Below are 21,476 nucleotides of genomic sequence, written 5' to 3'. Positions count from 1 at the left end.
ATGTAAAGTGTAACCTTTTGGGTCCTTTTCATGTGTATGAGCTCAGTTGATTGCAGTGGATCTCCTTGTTTCAGAGAAGGTCTGAGTTTGTGGCCATGCATCTCCAGGTTGTGGGCTCCAAGATACAGGATTTGGGGGTTCTCTTACATCTTACTTTGAAAGCGTGGCTTAGCTGCCAGCATTTCTATGGTAAAGTATATCTGTGCAGTGTGACCTCTGTGCTTCAGTTATTGAGGGTGCCTGTACAGGTTTTAGCTCTAAACAAGATATTTGGGAAGGAAAGCTGTGCAATGCATCCCATTCCTCAGACTGGAGTGGTGGATATTTGTGTAGATGAGCAACATGACACAAATGCTTGATTTTGTTTGTGCAAATGAGAGGACCTTTGTGATGCAAAGCAGCATCCTCAAAAGGCAAATGGGCTTTTTTGGTTGTAAATATCCCAGCTAAATACTGCAGTAATTGCAAGCAGAGCTTGGCATTTTTCCTCTCTATTCTCTTCATCGTTATATTTTAACAAGTTCTCATGAGACTATTAAAATGTCTTAGTTTTTGGAACATGTGGCCTAGTGGGGATAACTCTGTCTACAGATGCAGTGGGTTGGCAGCTTGATTTTGCATGTCTTTTCATTTCCCCTTAGATGCTGTGACCCAGTGTAACCTTTGGTCTCCCTCTGAAGGCTGGGGTGAGGGAAGTATGAGCAGGTGACTGATGATCACTGTCAATACAGCCTGCAGACAATATGGGAATTACTTTAGCAGTCTCCCACTCCCTGCTCCCCCCATCCTCTCTTAAATCAACAAATGCAAATAGCAGCTTCCCCATTTGCTGCTATCTCCGGAAGGCTGCCCAGGCAGCATCGGCTTTGTTGCAGTCCTGCCTATTAAAAAAAAGCAGCTTCAGCCCTAGGCAGAAGGAAAAATACCAAGTGGGACCTGATTCCCCCTACCCCCTTAATGGTTCATGCTGCTCATATTTGGTCCTCTGACATATACAGGTAGGAAGATGCTGAGATAAGATAGTGCTTGATGCGTGTGGTTCAAGAGGGCAGCAGGAAGTGGCTGGAGCTGTTTGCACTGTTACTCTTTGTCCGGTAAATGTCCTTGTGGAAGGGAAGAGGGGTTGCCCAGTGCCCAGAACTCATATCTGTGCTCCTAGAACCTGTTGACTTGAAAATAGTGTGTATTTAACAACGGCTGTGTCGTAACTGTGTGAAAATGGAAAGCATTTGTTAGATTTCAGCATAGGCAGAAGAACAAAGAATTTGTTAAACAATATTTTTTTACAAGGTCATAGTTGTTTTGTTCTGTGCATAGTTGTGTAGCACAAATAAACAAAAAGAGCTGCATTTTATATTGTTGAAAGTATAGTACAGTATGTAGTATTGTCTTGTACAGCATACAGTTGATATTATTTTGCTTTCCAGATATACAGCTTAACGTGAGTTGTCATTCAGCAATTCAGGAACATAAGTGCAATGCTGTGGCAGCATTTGGTTAAAATTCTGTTCATCTTATTTTAAGTTGTCATTGCATATGAAAGTATGTTTTGGCATACATAAATAAAAGGAAAGTGATCCCTTTGTACATCCAGAAGTTAGTCCTTCTCAGATACCTAGGGGTATCAGGTCTACATTTGATATATTAGGATTGCAACCAGCCATAATGGAGAGATTTCTTCTGAACTGCCATTAAGGAATATTAGATTAGTAACTGAATCAAGCAAATAGCAATGTATGTAAATGCCCTTACTGCTTTAGAAATGTGTGTCGGTAGTACTTGTATTTTATAAGAAGTCTGTGTGCAGTGTGTATTTCATCTTACAGTGACATTTTCCATTGCAAATACTTAATAACAGTTAACTCCTGAATAAAGATACAGAGTTAAAGGAACAGTTGTAGAGCAAGGTGCTGGACTGTTAAGTTGAATATAATTGATAGAGCTAGACATGAAAACTGTTACTCAATCTTAAAATATTTTATTTTTTCAATCTCTCATTTCAAAAGTATATTTGTGTTTTCATTTTTGTTTTACTTTCTTACCAGAAAGCTTCAACATACTAATATTTTCAGGGAAGAAAGACTCCAAATTCACAAAAATCTATAATTAACAGCCCCCTGTGCTCCATTTCTAGTATGAATTAGTGCTTTGAATCAGGCACTGGTGACCAACACAGTCAAAGCCTGCTTTAACTCTAACTTGCAATACTTCTCAAAGTTATGTCGCATTGAGTTTACGGTATTTAAGATTGGGGTGAATCACATGAGTTTTCGCGATCAGCAAGATGCAGAAGGCTGTGATAGGGACAGTGTGACACTAGAAAGCTCTCTAATTTTAGTGTATAGGTTTCAAATTATTTTAAATGTGTTGTGTGTTTCTTTCCCATACCTCTCAACAAAGGTGGTTTGATCTCAAAAAATGTCCCTATTTTGTCTTCTAATTACCTGTCCTGAAACTTAGATATCTGTCTGCCTACCAGTGGTTGGGCCAAAGGAATGGAGTACTTGTTGGTCACAGGGACTTAGTATTTGCTTTTTGTTGGCCACAGGTGCTGCTGTAGCAGGGTGCAGTACATCTTTTCATTGAGGATATGTCCTCATGTTCTGTTTGGCATCCTTTTGGTGTTCTAATCTGTCCATGTGGAAGGGAATTGTTAAAGTGAAACCATCATTATTTCAGAGAAGAGCGAGTTGGGTGGAAAAGACCTGTTCACTAGGAAGTTTTAAGTTAATGAAATCTGGTTAAATCTTAGAGCCTCACACCAGATTGGGATGGATCCCATATTGGATTGGCATGGGAGATTAACCCATCTCACAGGAGAAAATCACTTCAGTGTTAAGAATGAAGAAAAATGATACTTTGCGTTTGATTTTTGGAATCTCTTCTTCAAAATGGCACCAAGTAGAAAAATCTGGATACGGTTTTGTGAGCTTAATTTTCTACACCAGCATCTCAGACTCTTGAAGGACATTTTGTCTGCCATCAGTTTCTCCGTGTCAATGGGATGATTTTCTTTGTTACTTGAAGTTGTTTTGTAGCTCCCTAGCAGTAGTTTGCATGTCTTGTAATTGTGGAAAATGCTCTTAGCCAAAAAAGGATGTATTATAGGCTGCATAATTTGCGAAGCATTTTTGAAGGCCTTCTTGATGAATGGCACTTTATAAATATTGTAATTAAATTACGGGAAACATTTATAAGGTGAGTGGATTAATTCTTGGGTTTTTTTCCCAATTTTTATTTGAATGTTTTTCTCTTAGGGAAGTCCCTCTAAAAGAATGGGTACAAAGAGTTCTCTCTTTGGCTTCAATGAAGTTCTATAGTTTCATGCCAACCACTTAAGTTCAAAGTGAAAAGTATATTCATTTTACAATGTAAATTGTGCAGTACACTTTTATTTTTTTAAGCCTTTGTTAGAAAAGTTGCTTTCCATTGTTCATTTTGAGGTTTTCCCCCCCTTCCCTTTTGTTTTTGTTTTTCCTCAGTTTCCATTACAAAGAGCAGTGCAAAAATCCAATCTTCCCCTTCCAAAGTGACCCGGCGTTCAATGCAGTCTCCACAGAAATCTGCTCCAGTACCAGCGCAGCGGGGCAGGAAACCAGGTCGGGGCAAACCCCCTGGACAGTCTGCAGTTCCCAAGAAGGGCAGGTCTCCTAAAAATATTCCCCTGACAAAAAGCACTTCTCATACTGAAAATCTTAAAACAAGGAAAAAAAGTTTAAAACCTGGAAAAAAGGTTAGTCCTTATCTACTACTTTACTTTATATTGCAAAATTTTGTAGTGAGATTTATTATTATTATTACTTAATTTTCTGTTTTCTCTTCAGCCTTCAGGGCTTTACTGTTTTCAGCAGCTGATTACAACAAAAAATTTAGAATAGCTCTTCTGGAATATTTTAGTATAAGATCCTGTGGATTATTTTATATCCAAACAAGATTACTGTTTATTTATGGGTGAGTAATTGGTGTTGAAAAACACTATTCTGAAATAGAGAGACAGGAAAGCCTTTAAGCTTTTTAGTTTGGGTTGGTTTGTTACTGAACCATATATATAGCTTGTGGTTTTTGGTTTTTTGGGGTTTTTTTTTCAGGTTTAGAAACAAAGAATTGAAAACAGTGAGGGCTTTATTGCGTAATTTAGACATCTTAAGCGTAGAGCTGGATTTGCCAAATGGATCTCAGGGATACCCCTAATCCTGGAGCTTCTACTGCCATGAAGCAGGAAGCTTCTTTTTCTCTAGCTGTGGGGCTAATTCTGCCCTGCTCTGAAAGGGCAGAATGCCTTTTTCCCTGCCAGCTGAGTCAGACCTGGAGTGCTGGCAGCTGCCTCCAGCTTCAGCTGTGCTGGAGCAGTTTGATCAGGTACACATTGGAGCTGCTGTCCCCTCACCCCACTTCCCGCTGCCACTGGCACCAGTGCTGGCAGATTAACAATCTCTGAGTGAGCCAGTTCAAGGAGCGCAACTGGTAGACAGCTGGTACAGCATCCATCCCTCCTACTTCCTTCTTTGTCTGCTCCACCCCAAAAAAGCACAAATGCTACAGCTGCTCCAAAGAAGAATAGGTTCACAGCAGGGCAGACTTAGGGCAATTTGGATTGCCCTGGAAGTACAGTCTATTTTCTGAGGCTTGCTCATGCACAGCAGGCTGTTCAAGAAGAGTAGTGATCCTGCAATGAATTTCCAAGAAGAGTAGTGATCCTGCAATGACTTTCCTCAATCAATTTGAGTCTGTCCTTGTGCTCCTTCCTGCTTTGCATTTGCACTAGTGAGGAGGTGGGGGAAGTGCTTTTTACTGGTGTTTTTTTTGTTTGCTTGTTTGTTTGTTTTCTGTTCATTGCCCTTTCCTCTGCAAAACAATCAAAAAGTAGTTTAGGGGTTTTTCTCCTCCAGTCTGTATCAGTTCTGTATCTTTTCCTGAAGATGCGTGGGAAGAGTAGTGGCAAGGTGGGGATTCTCCCTTCCAGTGATTGTGCTGATCAGTGTGAAGTGCTAGTGAAGTAACATTATTAGAGCATAGCCTGAAGCTCTAGTATGAAACTAGAAGCAGCACTTCGTTGAAATGATGATCACAAGATAAGAATTTATTTTGGGAACCATAAATTGGAAGCTGAGCACTCTTCTCTGCTGCCTGCCCCTTGCAGTCAGACATCTAAACCAGTAGGCTACTGATGGAATTGGTCTCCAGTTTTGTTTCTCTCTTACTTGGTGTATAAAATTGCACAGCAGCAGAGATTAAAGAGGAGAAATTCTATCTGGATAGATAGGTAGGTAGATAGATAGGTAGAAGTTCCAGCTTCTATCTGGGGCTCCTATCCAGACTTAGCTGGTGGGTGGGCTGTTCTTCATGAGTCTGGATGGAGCTTTAAAGGACAGCGTTGAACACAGGACTGTCATATCTTAAGGTCTTATTCAGGTGTGGCAGGATGTGCATTTGCATGTAAGATTTTTGTCCTCTAGCTCTCATTAAAAAGAAATCAAGAGGCTTTATGTATGGTTTGAAGCAGTAGTTGGAGGCACCTTGCCATTAGAAGAGGCTTCTAGGCTCTGGGTGTCTGAAAGTGTCTGCTTGGAGCATTTGACACCTGGTTTGAGTGAAGTGCTTGGGGGTACTGTTTGGCAAATGGGTGTTAGTGTTGATATTCCCTCTCCTGAGGCAGCAAATCCGAGGTACCTGTATGTACTCCTGATTCTTTCTGTGAGACCAGGCAACAGAGTTAGGTTTTGCAAAATCTAGGATTGATATATCTAATTTGGGATTTTTACTTCATTAACTTTAGCCTTAAAAACTTGAGAAATTAGCTGCTTTTGAGAATTCACAGAAGGCATTGCTTTGGTGAGTGGTTAAATTGCCAAGATGTTATACATATGTGCAAACTTTTCTTTGGACTATTACACCTGTTAGCATGAGGGTAAAGAGAGGAAATGGGGCTTTGTGGGAGTTCTGCACAGACAGGGTGTGTCTGACATGAGATGCAGTCGTGCATCCTGTACACCTCACAGTATGTATGCAAATATGCAAGTGGTATATGCCTAGAGGCTTGAAAGTGCTTTTTTTTGTTTCTTCCACCCAGCCCCCTAGGCTGATGCAACCCCCCCCCCAGATGTTGCACTAAATGCTTGGCTCAAGTGTGTGCTGGCTATTTGGTCTATTTAGGGTCATTGGTATCTGTCTCTCTGCAGAGTTGTTTGAATTTCTTTGCCCCTTTAGGTTTGTTATGCTGCAGTGTTTATCATTTTGCAGATAGTAACTTCTATTATACAGCTAGAAATGTTTAGCTGTTGCATCATTTTTCACCTTTATTTAAATTTTTTCTAAGCTCTGTAAATATGAGATGCATGTTGGATTTTTGTTCCTTATTTGTTTCTCACAGCTTGCACTGTATGTTTTTACTCTTTCATAATAAAGAGACCTCTGTACATCTCTCAAGTGTATTTTAAAAGTACACTTTACATGACAGTGCAAAGAATTCCTTTCAGAATTTCTTGAGGAAACCCCTTGGTCTGAGTGTGGGTACCAGCTCTAAACTCAACCCCACCAGAGTTTTTAAGCATGAGAGTGAAGCTGGTGAAGTTGTCCTGGTGGTACAAGCTGTGGGCCTTACTCTCTGCAGGCAGACAGCTGGTGTGCCCTCCCAGGTGGCAGGGGCCAGACCAAGCCACTGTGCCCAGCCCTGCTGGGAGTGTGTCCTGTCTCATGAAACAACACACCTCTGGGCTCATAGCTGGCTGCCTGTCACTGGGGAGTGCAAAATGAGAGCCTCAGCTGAGCAAGCAGAGTGTGCTATATTCCCTTCTGAGGGAGAAGATAGGAAACAGCCAGCTAGTGTCACCACATGTAAGCATTGGTGTGGAGAGTGGATGGTTTCCTCTTAGTTTAGTGTTTGTATTTTGTTTTCATGCTTACTTTTTTCCCTATTTCCTCATCTTTTCTGTCAATTGGACCACTCATTTTTGGTAGCGTGGTACCTCCCCTGCAAGAATCCCTGCTACAGGAATGTTGGACTTCAGGTCAAAACCTCAATCTTCCCAAGTGCACTTTTTTCTCTGTGTTAAGGATAGAGACCTTTCTGTCATCCAGTGTTACAACAAATGGTCAATTCCTGACACGTAATACATCGGTACTTGTTTTTGTGCCACCTGTGCCACCTCAGCTGATTCACAATGCAGTGCCAAGCTGTGGCAGTCTATTCCTTATGTTCATGGTGATTCCACCCAGTGCCATACTGTCAAGTACTTTCTCCAGCCAAACCTATCTTCTTCAAAATGTAAGTGGCACAGATTTTTTTTTTTTTTAAGTGCCCTAGATTTCAGAGGAAAATGAATTTCTTCTTTCTACGTCTTGTGAAGAAGTTAAGCACTGCTTCTTTTAGGAAGGAGTATATTGTGATTGCTTTCTACATGGCTTTCAATACATTACTTGGAAAATAGGCTGCTTCTAAAAGTGTAAAGGATAAATACTGCTAAATGGAAGATGGCTTAGCCTTCCTTAGCACATTGACTGAATTTTTACTTCACTATGTATCAGTTTTAATGGTAAATCCTTACCACATGACCACAAGTCTCTGCTGCATTCAGCAGTGTCAAGGCCTTGGGTAATCTCTTACATTCCTAATTTTTGCAAGGTAAGAGAGTCAAAATGTAATCTGTTCTCGTGCCAGAATAAGTGGTGAAGGGAAAAGCGATGAACTCTGATTTATTATTTCTTTTATTTTGATGTATTTTCATAGTGTGTCAAAACACATCACTGATTTCTTCTCTGGTGACCAGTGACAGGACCCAAAGGAATGGACTGAAGTTGTGTCAGAGAAGGCTTAGGCTGGATATCAGGAGAAGGTTCTTCACTCAGGGGTTGACTGGGCACTGGAACAGGTTCCCAGGGAAGTGGTCGCAGCACCAAGTCTGACAGAGCTTGAGAAATGTTTGGACAAGCTCTCAGGCACATGGTGTCTCTTAGGGATGTCCTGTGCAGGGCCAGGAGTTGGACTCAATGATTGTTTTGGGTCCCTTCCAACTCAGCATATTCTGTAATTCTGTGAAATGTCTTCTATGTGCACATCTCTTTTCTAAACGCCAGTCCAAACCAAGTTACAACAAAATTCTCTTTTCCTCAGGCAGACAAGGTAATGCACATGGACCAATCTCTAAATCACTGTGCTCTGAGCTCTGGTAATCTGTCACATGATAAGCTGCAAATAAGTTTGTGTTGGGAAAGGAAAAGGTTTTGGCAACCAGCATGACTGGATTATAACTACAGGCTTGTTTGATATCTTGCATGAAGCACCTGAAAATTCCTGGAAGTGGTTACTTGAGAATTTCAACCCCTTTGAAAACAAGTTGACACCTAGATATGACTTAGGTTTTTTGTTGCCATACATACACAGCCCAACTAACTTACTTGAGCTATAATAAACCCAGCTGGAAGGGCATGGACAGGAAAATACCCTGAAATGCCTCTTCCTAAGATTTTTAGGAGAGTCATGAATTAGTATATAAAGCTTTTTCTTTTCCCATTTTTTAGGTAAAGGTGGGTTCCTTTCTAAATCATTTGTCTTTCACTGCATTACTAAAGTAGGTGTAACTGCAGACTGACAGTTTCTGGTCTTCCTTTCCTGAACTTTCCATTCTCTGCTGTGTGTGGTACTTTCTAGTAAGGAATACACACATTCATTAAGATGGTAACTAATAACAGAAAGGTTGTGCAGACTCCTTAAAAAACATTAAACATTTTGACTCTGGGTTTTGGTTTTTTTTTTTCTCTTAACAGAAAAAAATGTTGCCAGAACAACTGACTCCTACATCTCCTTCTCCTCAACCATCTCCTGAGGGGGAAAATGGCACTACACAGATACTTAAAGATGGAATCAGTTTGTCTGGTGCAACTGCAGCAGTTATATCCACAGGTAAAAGACAAAGAAAAAAAAAAAAAAGTGTGTGAAAGGGCTTCCATGTCAAGCAGTTGCATTTTATGAAGAATGTGCTGCAAACTTACTACAGTAAATCATTATCCAGCTGCCTTATTTTTAAAGATACTTGGAGGAGACAGCGCTACTTTTCAGAACTAGTATTTTGATGCCCACATTATAGCCATAAGTGCCGGGGCACAGGGACTTTTGATAGATTTGCTTGACCTGGCAGTTTGTTCCTGTCTGAAGAAGGAAACTGTACTGTTCTTTCATGTCTGTCCACTCCTTAATGTATAAAATGGGAATAGATGTAGCTAAAAGCCCTTATGATATTCTGATTCCATGCAGACTGTACTGTAATATAACAAAATGGAGATTTTATCTCTATATAGTCTTATATGAAAAGAAATAACTCTGTTAAAACCCAGTAAAGGCAATCAGAGGGAATACATTCCTCTTTCCTCATGTTTGCTTTTTTTTGCCTCTCAATATAATGAAATGTGTATTGAAAAGGATTTGCAGAAAAGAAATAAGCTAGTAAATGAACTAACCCATTGGGGAACTCGTAACCGTATAGTGAAACAATTCATATATTGTCAGTCAAAATCTCAGAACTTTCTAAAAACTTCATAAATTACGATAATTTTGCTTGGGGTGCTTTTTTACATTTAAAACCTGTTTTTACCATAGAAGTTGTCAGGCTTTTCTCACGCCCAATTTCAGTCATGGATGAGGGGAAAACACACACCTTTTTCCTAGGAAAATAAACTTTTTCCAAGGCAGTTGTTGTTGAGCCCAGACAGAAAATGCCTTATTATTATTGTTGAATTGTAGCTTTGATTATTTGTACAAATCGGTTTCCTTCAATTTTCAGGCATCAGAGAATAAACAGATATGCATGAAGACATTACATCATTAAAACTCTTGCAGAAATACTTTATTTTTAAAAGCTCAGGGTTTTTATCTAAAATCAAAGTAAAGTTCAGAAAATATGTCAGTCTTTTGTGTAATAGAATGTTTAGATTGCTCAATCACCGCAGAGGCACATTTTTTCATTAAGTTGTAATAATGTCTTGGGTGCATTCTTGGTCATGTGGCGGCCAGGATGAACCAGAGGAAAAAAAATCATCATTTACATGTTTCCATGTTCTTCTGCCTTGGCAGTTGTTTTGGAATGCAGTTTCACATTGTGTCTTTAAAATGTAGTTACAAAAGTCCTATATGATTGTTTTGTGCTACACTTTAAACCACCTTACAGTGTCTGTAAAGAAGTGTTTATTTAGCAGACAAGGCCAAATTGCAGTGTGGAAACTGTGAGTGGTTTGGGTCCTCTGAAGCTACAGGCTTTTTGGTAGGCATTCTGTGTGATGTATATGTTAGTGTAGGTGTATATGTAGGTGCTTCAGAGTGAGCATCAGTGGCAGGTGTATAACATAGGGTTGGTTGTCTTTGTTGCAGCTTCTCAAATAGGAAAAAATTTAGGCAGTAACTTGGTACGGCCTGCTTTGTAGAATTGTGACTTGGTAGTTTGGAGTACCTGGTAGTAATTTGTACCTTACTGGAACTATGTATGAGCAGAGATTAGTCAAAACACAAGCACAAATCATGTCAGCTTTGTTATATTAGTGAGGTAGAAGAGGGCTTCAGAAAGCAGGTAAAAAAGTGAGTTTAGGATTCAGTCAGGTGAACCATGGTAGAGGAGCACTTTCTGCATGCTCTGAAAGTATGTATGCATACTCAGCTTCTTGAGTTGGCCAGTATAATTTTTCTGCGGGATTAAAAATAAAATGACAATATGCAGTTCTAACTTTGAAACATGCCTTGGTTCCTTGGCAGTAAATATGGCTTGTACCTTTTCAGTGTGTGTTTATGTGAACAAACATGGAAATTCTGGACCTCACCTGGATAAGAAGAAGGTTCAGCAGCTTCCAGACCATTTTGGACCAGGTCCAGTCAATGTGGTACTTCAGCAGGCTGTACAGGCTTGTGTGGATTGCGCTTATCAAGCCAAAACAGTCTTTGGATTTCTGAAATCTGGCCATCATGGAGGGGAAATGATAACTGGTATGTGAAGATGCTCTGTTTCTTTTGTTTCTCTACTTGTTGAACTTGAGGTAAGGCAGAAGAACTGAAGTAGCTGCAATGAATTTATATAACTTTTGTAACTGTGTAAACACGGGTGTGAACATTGATGTATGATTTAGCTTATTCTGAGTTCAGAGTGATTTGAACAATTCTTTAAATTTAAATTAAAATATAGCAATAGCAGTGTTCAAATTACAAATGCACAATACAGTTAGTTTCTTACACTGAGTAGAGCTTGTGTACCTCATTTAGCAGCTGTAGCCAAACATTTGTCAAGTAAGCTCACTACAAGTGAAATAATCAGCTTTATTAGTTCAAGCCATTCGCATAATCTTATCCATGCATGATGTTTGTGTTCTTAAAGCATTAACCAAGTGGGTGACAAGTCTCAAACTAATCTGTTTAGCTTCCAGGCAAGTGATTCCACATGTTAAAGTTGCTGATGCTTCCCTTACCCCATCCCCTTGAACCGTAGCAGTATCTTAGGTCACTCTTCATCCACTTATGTCACCTATTATGGAATAGGTTTATTTCTATTACATATTGATAGCAGGCCTGTAGATAAATTATCTCTATGTCTCAATCTGAATACCTGCTGCTTGACATTTTTTTTCCTTCTGGGCTAGGAAATATTCTGTGTATAACAGTTAGCACATCAATTCATAATTCCATCGGTGGCGGTAAAAGACTTGGCATTACTTTAATCTCTTTACATTAACACCAGATGTGAAAGATGATTAGTGGAATAGAGGTTCAGTTAAGTACTCCTAAAGATGCTGCTGTCTAACTGTACTTAAAGAGCAGCACCCCAACCCTGTGTATGGCAGAGCCATAGTGAGCCTTGCTTAGGCACCCCCCTGAGTTTGTGCACAAAATGGATGCTGCTTCTTTGCTGTGTAATAGAGGTTTAATGGCATCACATATATGTGGTTTTGAAACTGGTACTGCTTTATTTTTTCAATATATATGAACGTTTGTTATATTATTAATAACTTACTGTACGTATTTCAGACAAGTCAATTTTCTAGAGGAAAATACCCAGAGATGTTCATTGCCAGTATTTGTTATTGTTTATCATGAAGGGCTAAATCACAGGCCAGTGGAGTCTCTGGGCTGTGACTGAGTAATTGAAAATAATAATTTCAAACAGGAGAGATAAATTTCAGATTCTTTATGTAGTTGTGGCTTGTATGCATTCAAAATTTCTGTACAAAAAGGATTTACTGTTGTGCACCTGGCTTCACCCCAAGGCCTGTATTCTGGATTGGAGAACCTGGTGATGTGGACTGCTCCAGAAGCAGAGTCCTGGTCTGGCTGATAGTGAGCTACAAGGCCCCAGTGGGTTTCTAATGTTCTTGAGCTCTTCCTTCTCCTTGGCTTGTCAAACAGGTAGCTGAGAAGTGGCTGAGCAAACACTCCCTGTCATTTTATCAAAAATTTGTGTGTGATAAATTTTGTGAAGCATAAAATATGACTTTGATTAATGTAGCACATTACATCTAGCTGTGCACATGAATAATAAGGAAGAAGAGGGAAACAACAGTAGAATAAAATAAGGAATTACAGTTGTAGCCTTAAAGTGGGTTTGGAGGGTGGCTTGTTGTTCAGGTTTTGTTTGGGTTTTTTTTTTAGACTGTCAAGAAAAAAAAATGTTGTGGCAGAGAATAAGCAAAGAAATCTAAGTCTTTTGTGAACTGATGCTTTTATAGAAAGTATTATACCTGCTGTAGGAGGAAACTGTGTGCTGATGAGGACATGGATAAAATAATCTTGCTAGAATACATGGAATAATTAGTGGGTTCTTTTGGTTCAGCAGCCAAAGAAAAGAATTGTTTTGAATAAAATCAAATTTAGGATTTTTCCATCTTTTCTTTCTCAAACAAAGGCACAAACTATTTTATTTTTGCTTAATGCATAAGCTTTCAACTCAGGCAAATAGAAAGGAAATTAAAGGCTTGATTAGCAAGCCCACTAATGGTGGTGGTGTCAGACCCTTTTTTCTCTTTGCAGCACAGAGACTATGGTGTTTTGTGGGATAAAATAGATTGAGGCTCAGATAAATTTTCTCACGCAGAGAATTAAAATCAGAGTCTTAGATGAGTTTCGTCACTATCAGAAAAACACATTTCTCTGATTGTTTCCTTCTCAGTCTTTCTCCCAACTTGAACCTGGTATGTAAAACATACTTAAAGAATGGAAGATGAAGAAATGAGTATAGCTCTTTGTCCTGAGGGCTGGGGTTGCACATGCAAGCTCCAGTCCCTGTTTATATATCATTAAAATTGAGGTTATTGCATCTCAGAGGTACTCCTTTTTATTTTTTCCCCCTAGCATTTATCTGGGAAGTAAGATGTAGAGTAGACGGCTGAGCCTGTGGATCTGGATCCCACACCCTTGGTTGGAGTTTGTATGGTTGCCCTCAGATGTTAGGAGTTCAGGGGAGCTGCATTTGCACTGAATCTTTACTTATGGATTTTTCTCATGGAATGTTTTGTTGGGGCAGTTACAACGCCTCAGCTGTTTCTTGTTTTATTCTCCTGACAACTCTTGAATAACATTGTTCTTTTCAATGTTTTTTTTCAATGAGAAGTTAAGGGGTATAGAATTAGTCATTTCCCCAAAGGCCATATAGGAAGATCCATAAGGCTGTTACAGAGCATTTTAAATTTCTGCTGCAGCTGACTACTGCTTGCAGTAAATTTATCAGGAGGTCAAGCTTTGGTAAGTCTCACAGCCCATTTGCTCTCCAGAACTGGTTGAGGTCCAAGCAAAAATTTGCCTTTGGAGACCCCTTCCCCAAAGAAGATGTAGAGGACCTTGTGTCTGAGCCACATGTGGGACTGTTAATCATTAGCATTTCATTTGGACATTGGAGCCTGGAAAAAACCTAATAGGCAATGGAAACACTTTGTTCCTGTAGTACTGACTCTTAAACTTCAAGCACTTGCACTGGTCAGTCTGTCATGAAAGCAGGTGAGGGAGGCAGCACATTGTTGTTGATGCTGGCTGGTAAACTCACATTAACTCTAATAAGAAGCTTCCTCACATTGATGGTGTAAGTAATTGATGCTTCAGATTTCCTAAGGAAGCCTAAAATATGCTAGACTTAGGCATTTTCTTTGGTTTTGTGTATATTATCTGTCTCTTTTGTAACACAATATGGAAATATTCCTGAATTCAGATCTGTGAATAAAGGCTTCCTTGTCATTTCTGGCTTCTTCCTCTTCTTTTTTTTTTTTTTTTTTTTTTTTTTTTTTTTTTTTTTTTTTAAGCATCTGCTACCAACAAAATGTGATCCTTTAAAGCTCTGCTTATGATTTGGAAATTATGTTAACAACAGAAAGCTGCATGACAGGCTGAAAACCAAAAAGACAAATGGATGCATAAACCTGGTGTTTATGCCACTTCTTTTCAGCCCTAAGCTTAAGTTACAAGTTTGTTCCTGCTTTGTTCCAAAGTCTTCCTAATCACAAGTAACTAAAAGTTTCAGCTGATGTAATGGTAATTATTTATCCATGTATCTATAGCACTGAGTCTTCCAAACCTTACTAATTTTCACAAAAAGGAAAAATATCCTCAGCTGCCACACTGTCTGAGGGCAAGGAAAGAGGTCAACAAGGAAAAGACATAGGCACATGTCCAGGCTCTTTGTAATCACTCAGCTTAAAAGACAACAGATCCATTTGTGGCTGCTGTGGTATCTCTGCCACCTAACTCCTGTTCAAATAAATGGGAGCTTGACCACTGTAGTGCTGACAGCGGAATAGATTTCTCTAGTGATAAAATAGCAAATGGCAAAACAGTTTCTGAGTCAGAATTTCAATGATAATGGATGCCAGCAGCTTACCACAAGTATTCTCCATTCAGTTAGAAACTGAGAAAAAGAAAATTAAAATTGTTTGTTTCATTTCTTCAGGTTTTTTTTGGGTTTGGTTTTTTTTTTGGTTGGGTTTTTTTGGGGTTTTTTTTTGGATGGGTTTTTTAATAACTTTGGGCTTTTTGTTGATATTTTGGAGGATTTTGAGGGGGGGTTTAGCAAGTATTGTAAAGGGTCTTTCTTGTGCTATTTACTGCAAATAGGTGATGGAGAGCTTGCTGCTTTATAAGTGGTGGAAATTCCACATAAAGTTTTGGTGGTGAGGGAGTAGTTGTAAGCTTTGTTATACTGGTGTGATTCCAAAATTATTTTATTAAAATAAGTTCATATAGAGCGAATTTAAACTGGCATGTATCCAATGGAAGGTGAAATCAGTCTTTGGGATATAAATTTTTTAAACCAGCAGAATGATCGTTTACTCCTCTCATATCTTGCATGGTTTAAATCAAGTCTGGATGTCTTCTCCTTTTAGTTAATGATGGTATTTTACTATACTTCATGATGCTTGGGGGGTGTTTGACATAATCTTCTTATTCACAGCTTCCTTTGATGGGGAAAAGCATGCCATCAATCTTCCTTCTGTAAACAGTGCATCGTTTGTCCTACGCTTCTTGGAGAAACTCTGCCACAGTCTGCAGTGTGATAATCTCTTCAGTAGCCAGCCTTTCAGCCCTTACATGGGATGTGCACAAAGTCCTATGGAATACGATAGGAATAAGCCAGGTACTGTTAATCACTGGTTATTTTCAAGTGCTAATATTTTTGAGGAATGTGGAGACTTTATGAAATGCAACTTCTTAGTCTTTCTGTGACATGAATTGCTTGAAATTAATATACTTCAGTTCTTAGTGAATTGGTTCCAGTGTGGAAGTGCTTTGACAGTAATGGATAGGTCATACCACATGTGCAGAAATAATTTTGTTCAGCAAACCGCTCCTTGTAGGCAAGCCAGAAAACATCTGTACTTTACCACTGTGATACTGCTAAAAAGACAAGCTCAAAACTTAGCATTTCATTTGTTAAATTTATGTTTGGCTCATAAAATAAACTTTCTAAAAGATGCTTGCTGTCTATGAGAAGGCACTTCTCCTGAAAGGGAATTCAGTCTAACCCTTCCAACACAAGTGCAAAGTCTTTTCTTTCTCTTTTCACCTTACTTTAGGGTGGCTCAAAAAATTTTACATTCTACTGTGTACAGTCCAGTCATTAGTAGAAAAACTTGTGAAATTGGCTGCTTGTGAAATTTTATGTGAGTCCAATACCTTTGCTGCACCCAGAACATAGAAGAGGAGATGAAATTACTTGCCCAGGATCTCCCAACAGGTTGTTTGTAGCACCTGGTATCACAAGTCCCAGGCGAAGCCAGGAGTCACAGCTGAGATAGCCATGTTGTCAAGACAATTTCACAAGATTTATATTGGGAATGAAGCTTCCTCAGAGCTGTTTGATAGCTGAGTCTGTGTTCCGGATGCTGATGGAGAAATTTTTTTTTCCTCTTTCCAGTGGAGAAATTATGTTTGTAATTCTGTCTATCATATGAAAGTTCTTAGTTTTAGCTATTCAGGAAAGTAGCCAGGGTCAAGGTAATTCAGCTTTGAAATTTTGTATTGAAGTGGCTGAGTCTGTGTGACACAAGAAATGGAACTCTGACCCGGTGAATGGCTGATGTCTGTCTTTGCTTCTGTCTCTGGACTTGGCCCATGAGCAGCTTTATGCTAGAATAATAGGTAGTGACTCTTCTTCTTCACAGCCAAAGAAGAAATACCTGAAAACAGGAGTGCTAAACGATACCCTCAGGACTCTCCACCATACACTGCTCCTCTTTCCCCTAAGCTTCCCAGAAACAATGCTCATCCATCTGAAGGTAATTACATGATGTCAGAATTATATATGAGGATTATTTATGGTTTCAGTATTTCCAGTCAAAAAGAACTGAGTACAACATATGTGTCTGGTTTGTCTCTAGCCTTTGACAGGTCAGGGTGGAAGTATGTTAATTATTGATCACTGGCACAGATTTTGCACTTAAGGAAGATCTACTGCAGGTTCCAGCAGTGCTTCTCCTAAACCTACAGCCTTTTCTGTGAAGGGGCTCAGACACACAGGTGACTGATGAAGCCTCCTGCTTCATGAAGGGCTGCTGAACAGAAAACCAATTGCCTTGAAATGGGTTAGGAGGTAAATTGGAAGCAACTCTTAACTCTAGGCTGTGTTCATTAAGTGAGTAAGGGTGCATCTTGATGATACAACTCAACTGAGTTTATGGCTAGCTGCCAGTGGAAGTTGTGCTGCTCCTGCTTTCCTTGCATCCTCTTTCCTGCAGTGAGTCCTAGCCCCCACCCCCTGCTCCCTTTCCCTGTCTGGGTAGTGAGCAAAAGCACAGAAAACATTCTGGTGAAGAGTCGTTTTACTTTTCTGGAGTGACTCTGTGCACTCGGATGAGCACAGGGTTGGGTTGAGTGGAAGGTGGCTGTGGCCCAGGGAGCAGTGTGGCCTCCCTGTGACAGCTGTGTGCTCTTAGGTTGGTGTAGTTCACAGATAAAATAACACTTTTTCCCGTGCTGCAGCTCAGCTGCAGTAACTGAGCACAAGTCTAGTCTTAGTCTGCCTCAGATGTGAAGTAAAGTATCTAGGCTTAAATGTCTGTGAGAGAGACACAGCAAAGTAGTTGAGTATTTGCTACTTAACTGGTTAAGACATGGTAGTTGATTATACTGACTTATCCCATCTGATGCATACTTTCTCTTGCAGCAAGATATTTGCACATCATTTCCAACGGCTTTTTTTTGAAGTATAGTGGGGGTTAGTTATTTTTTCCTCCTTGTTTTCCTTCTTTTTCTTCATGATCTTGAAATGACTTTGTATCCATTACTGTGAGGGGGGGCAGGATATCTCTTCTGTGCATATTAAAAAACCATAAAACTACAGTTAAAGCAGAAAAGGATGTAAAATTAAAATGTTCCAAATGATAACTTATTTAAAATTATACATCTTATTATTTTGTGTACATGTAACATATTCACATCTTTGTATTTCCTGTAGCTGTTATTATACAGAGTTCTGCATTGATTATCAACTTCTGTGTCTTCACAAAAGAAGCTCTGGTTTAATTTCAGAGATATAATGTACATCTAGGTTATATTTCTGGTACAAACTAATAACCATGGAGCACTTAATAATGCTCAAATGTAGTTGTTTCATTTGGAGCAAAACAAATGTTTAAGTAGATCTGCAGTATCTTGTCAGATATCTCACTCAAGTAAACATGAATACACATACTATTTTTTATTCCTTGTTTGCTAGTGGATCTTTTTCAAATGGAGTCAGTGTACCCTTTAAAATACATTTTAAGATCAGTAGTTCATTGTAAAATGCAGTTACTTCAATAAAAAATAATTAAAATAAGTGGTTTTCCATGGTTCCAGAGGTTTGAATTTGTACTCTGTGCACTTTAACAGGCAAAGTGTTCTCTAGCATTGTGTGTTTCCCATTAGGGCAATGTCCTCTGCTGAAAATCTGGAGGCAATTTTGTAGCGGTCAGTCATGGGTTGGTTAACAAGAAAGATCTGCCCCCAAAAAGTTCTGGTTCCATTGAGACACAGTTGTCTTAAAATAGTTGTTTTGAAATATCATTTGAAGGCAAAATGGAGTAATTGTGGGAAACGGTCTTTCAAACAGCTCGTTTTCCTTCTGATCTGCTCAGGGATATACTTTGCAGATTTTGCTGCCTTTCTTGCTCACAGTTTTTTCTCAAAGTTATGAAAGATAAAGGAGGAGGGAGTGAGGAGTAACTCAGACTCCCTTCCCCTGAAAACAGAGTGTTCCTACTACTGTGTCCAATTACATCATTTTGTTATGTATGAGACAGAACAACTGGCTTCTAATTCCCAGAAGAGCCTCAAGAAAACAAAACATCCAGTTCCTGCTAAGGCTTCAGTGCCTAAACAGTCTGCTGTCATCCCTACATTTGAAACTTAAGGCTTTTTACTGGCCTTTCATTAATCTATCTAGACGTCAGGCATTCTGCAGTGGAACCTGCCATCTCTTTCCATACCTGTTATTCACAGCTGCTCAAAATGCCAAGGTAGACGAACTGTGTCACTCCTTGGATCGCAATGCTCCATTTGCTCGATGCCAATTCTGCTGCGTTTTGTTTGTAGAGAAGCTGGATGGATGGATCAGGAAGTGGATTGGACACTATAGCTACTTAACAGAAAGCCTTCCCTAAAAAAATGATGGGAAATATGCCAGCTTTTCCACCTTGTGTATATGAGTTTAGAATTCACAGTAAGATAAATTCAAATGCTGATATCTTGGAGGAAAAAAGCAGAGTTGATCTTTCCTAAACCTAGTATTTGCTTCAGGATATATAATATCAGAGAGAAATCTGGGATATAATTGGAATGAATACTATTAAGTTCTTTTGCAATGCAGTCAATTTTTAACATCTTTTTTTCTACAGAAATCTTGACAAAGATAATGTAAACCAGTTATTAAGAAAACCCCAAAAAACCCTCTATATTTGGATTCCTGCTAGTTAGCTATAAAAACTTAAAAAATGTTTTTTCTTAATACATTACACAGAGTTGGCTGATACATGCTTGAATACTCCAGTTGAAACTCTCTGCTGGGGAGTGTTATCTCCATTGTTTCATCCTACTTTTCAAGACTTCTGAAATCTGAATCTGCAGTTTCAGTCAGTTAAACCTTATGCTCCTTCATACAGCTTTGCTGTAACAATTGAAGGCATCACCTCTGCCTTTTGGCCTTGGACTGAGATGTGGTTTCATTCTCTGCAGCTCTAATTTTCCCTTGGCTGGCTACTTTTTAATTTTATACTGTGCATCATTGACTTCATCTCTTAAAGTCTCTCTGAAATTCTGTGGAATTATACCTTTTGCTTTTAAGTTTGGTAAGTTGCTGTAAGTACTTCTGAGAAATATAAAGGCTTTTATTTTCTTGTTTGTTTACTTCCAAAACCTCAATAGCTTCTTCTTTTCTTTTGTGGTTCAGGTCTGACAAACTAGAAAGTTTTGCAGTGGTTATTTTAAAAGTTATTTATATGAAAGAGAAGGACTTGTGTCCATAAAAGCTTCTTTATTTCATGACTATCAAATTTAGTAAAAGATGTTACATCACCTTGCAGATAAAGAGTCCAGGATGGCTAGACATAAAGATACAGGAGCAGGCTGTCCTCACATGCTGAAAGACAAGCTTGCACAGAAGAAGACCGTCCTGGCTGAACAGAAAGGTTTGGCTTGAACTCAGGGAAAAAAAGGACCTTTGGAAGAAGGGGCAGGAAAATCAGAAGGACTACAAGGATGCTGTTAGGTTATTCAGGGCAAAAATTAGAGAGGTTAAAGCCCAAATAGAATTTAATCTGGCTACTCCCATAAAAGACAAGAAATTTTTTGTCTCATTTTTCTCAGCGGTCAGGGGAGGGCTCAGTAGAATGCTCAAGGCTTTCTTTACTGGGTGTGGGGGAAACAAAGTGACGAAGTTTGAGCAAGGCTGAAGTACTTCATTCCTCCTTTTCCTCTGTCTTTAGTACTAAGATCACTTGTTCTCCATGTACCCATCATCCTGAACTGATGGTCAGGATGGGAAGCAGATTGAAGGCCCCACAGTCCAAGGGAAAATGGTCTGCACTTAACACATGCACAAGTCTCTGGGACCATATAGAATCTATGCAGGAGTACTGAGGGAGTTGGTAGAAGTGCTCACCTCTTTTTACCTTACTGTGCTCTACGGTTATGTGAAAGGTTACTGGGAGGTAGGAATTCATATCTTCTCCCAACTAACGCTTCTCCCAAGCAATAGGACAAGAGGAAATGGCCTCAAGTTACACACGGAGAAGTGTAACTGGGTATTAGGAAAAAGTTCTTCACCAAGGGCTTGTGAAGCATTGGAACAGGCTGCTCAGGGTTGAGTCACCATCCCTGGGGGTATTTAAAGGACATGTAGATGTGTCTCAGTGGTGTACACAGTGGTACTGGGTTAACAATGGTCGCTGTGGCTTTTTCCAGCCAAAAGGATTCTATGGTTCCATTCTGTGTTTCTATGGTCTTGCCTTACTGAATTCACTAAGTGGGGAGCTGGCTGTCTGAAAGCCTTTAATTCCCTTTCAGGGTTATGCTGTTTGCAGGTCAAAACACGCATAACAGTTCTTCACTGTACTACACTTTAAACAGGATTCAGAAAGAGAACCTGAGACCTTATGAAGCAAGTTGAAAGCATGCTTGAGAAGCTCACTGGGTTTTTTAGGAAAATACTCTTCCTTTGGTTTAAATTAGGCTTTTGCCCAAGAAATTCTTGGAAATTTTCATATAAGAAGGGTAGTAAAAAGCTTATTTCAGGAACTTGTTTTGCAGAACATACTAATTCTTATTCCAAAGAATATGCTGCCTCACTAGCATATGTTTTATAACTCCAGTAGAGTTATTTTCAAGATGGTAGTGTGGGGCTTACACTTCTGTGAACCTGTTAGCTATATTTTTCCAGCTCTTAGCTCTCCTGCCAAAGCAGCATTTGTTTCATACAGATTTGTACATCATGGTTCCAACTTCTTCCTCATGCTAGATATTGGCCTGATGCAAACGGAGGGGAATATCT

The 21,476-nt window shown here is 39.4% G+C and overlaps 1 protein-coding gene across 1 annotated transcript in view; it reads left to right on the top strand.

Moving 5' to 3' along the window:
- SCML2 (Scm polycomb group protein like 2) overlaps positions 1-21,476 on the top strand; it is a 72,210-nt gene that overhangs the window by 44,661 nt on the left and 6,073 nt on the right. The window contains exons 9-14 of the mRNA XM_066176893.1: positions 3,483-3,733; positions 8,764-8,899; positions 10,763-10,966; positions 15,405-15,587; positions 16,615-16,728; positions 20,011-20,115. Of these exons, the coding sequence (XP_066032990.1) occupies positions 3,483-3,733; positions 8,764-8,899; positions 10,763-10,966; positions 15,405-15,587; positions 16,615-16,728; positions 20,011-20,115 (993 nt within the window). The remainder of the gene's footprint in view (positions 1-3,482; positions 3,734-8,763; positions 8,900-10,762; positions 10,967-15,404; positions 15,588-16,614; positions 16,729-20,010; positions 20,116-21,476) is intronic.

This window comes from Chamaea fasciata, unplaced genomic scaffold (genome assembly GCF_029207755.1).
Source record: "Chamaea fasciata isolate MVZ Bird 193981 ecotype frontalis unplaced genomic scaffold, bChaFas1.0.hap1 SCAF_2, whole genome shotgun sequence".
In the NCBI taxonomy this organism is placed as follows: domain Eukaryota; kingdom Metazoa; phylum Chordata; class Aves; order Passeriformes; family Sylviidae; genus Chamaea; species Chamaea fasciata.
Note: the sequence above shows the minus strand (reverse complement) of the source record. Positions and strands in the feature narration are given on the sequence as shown.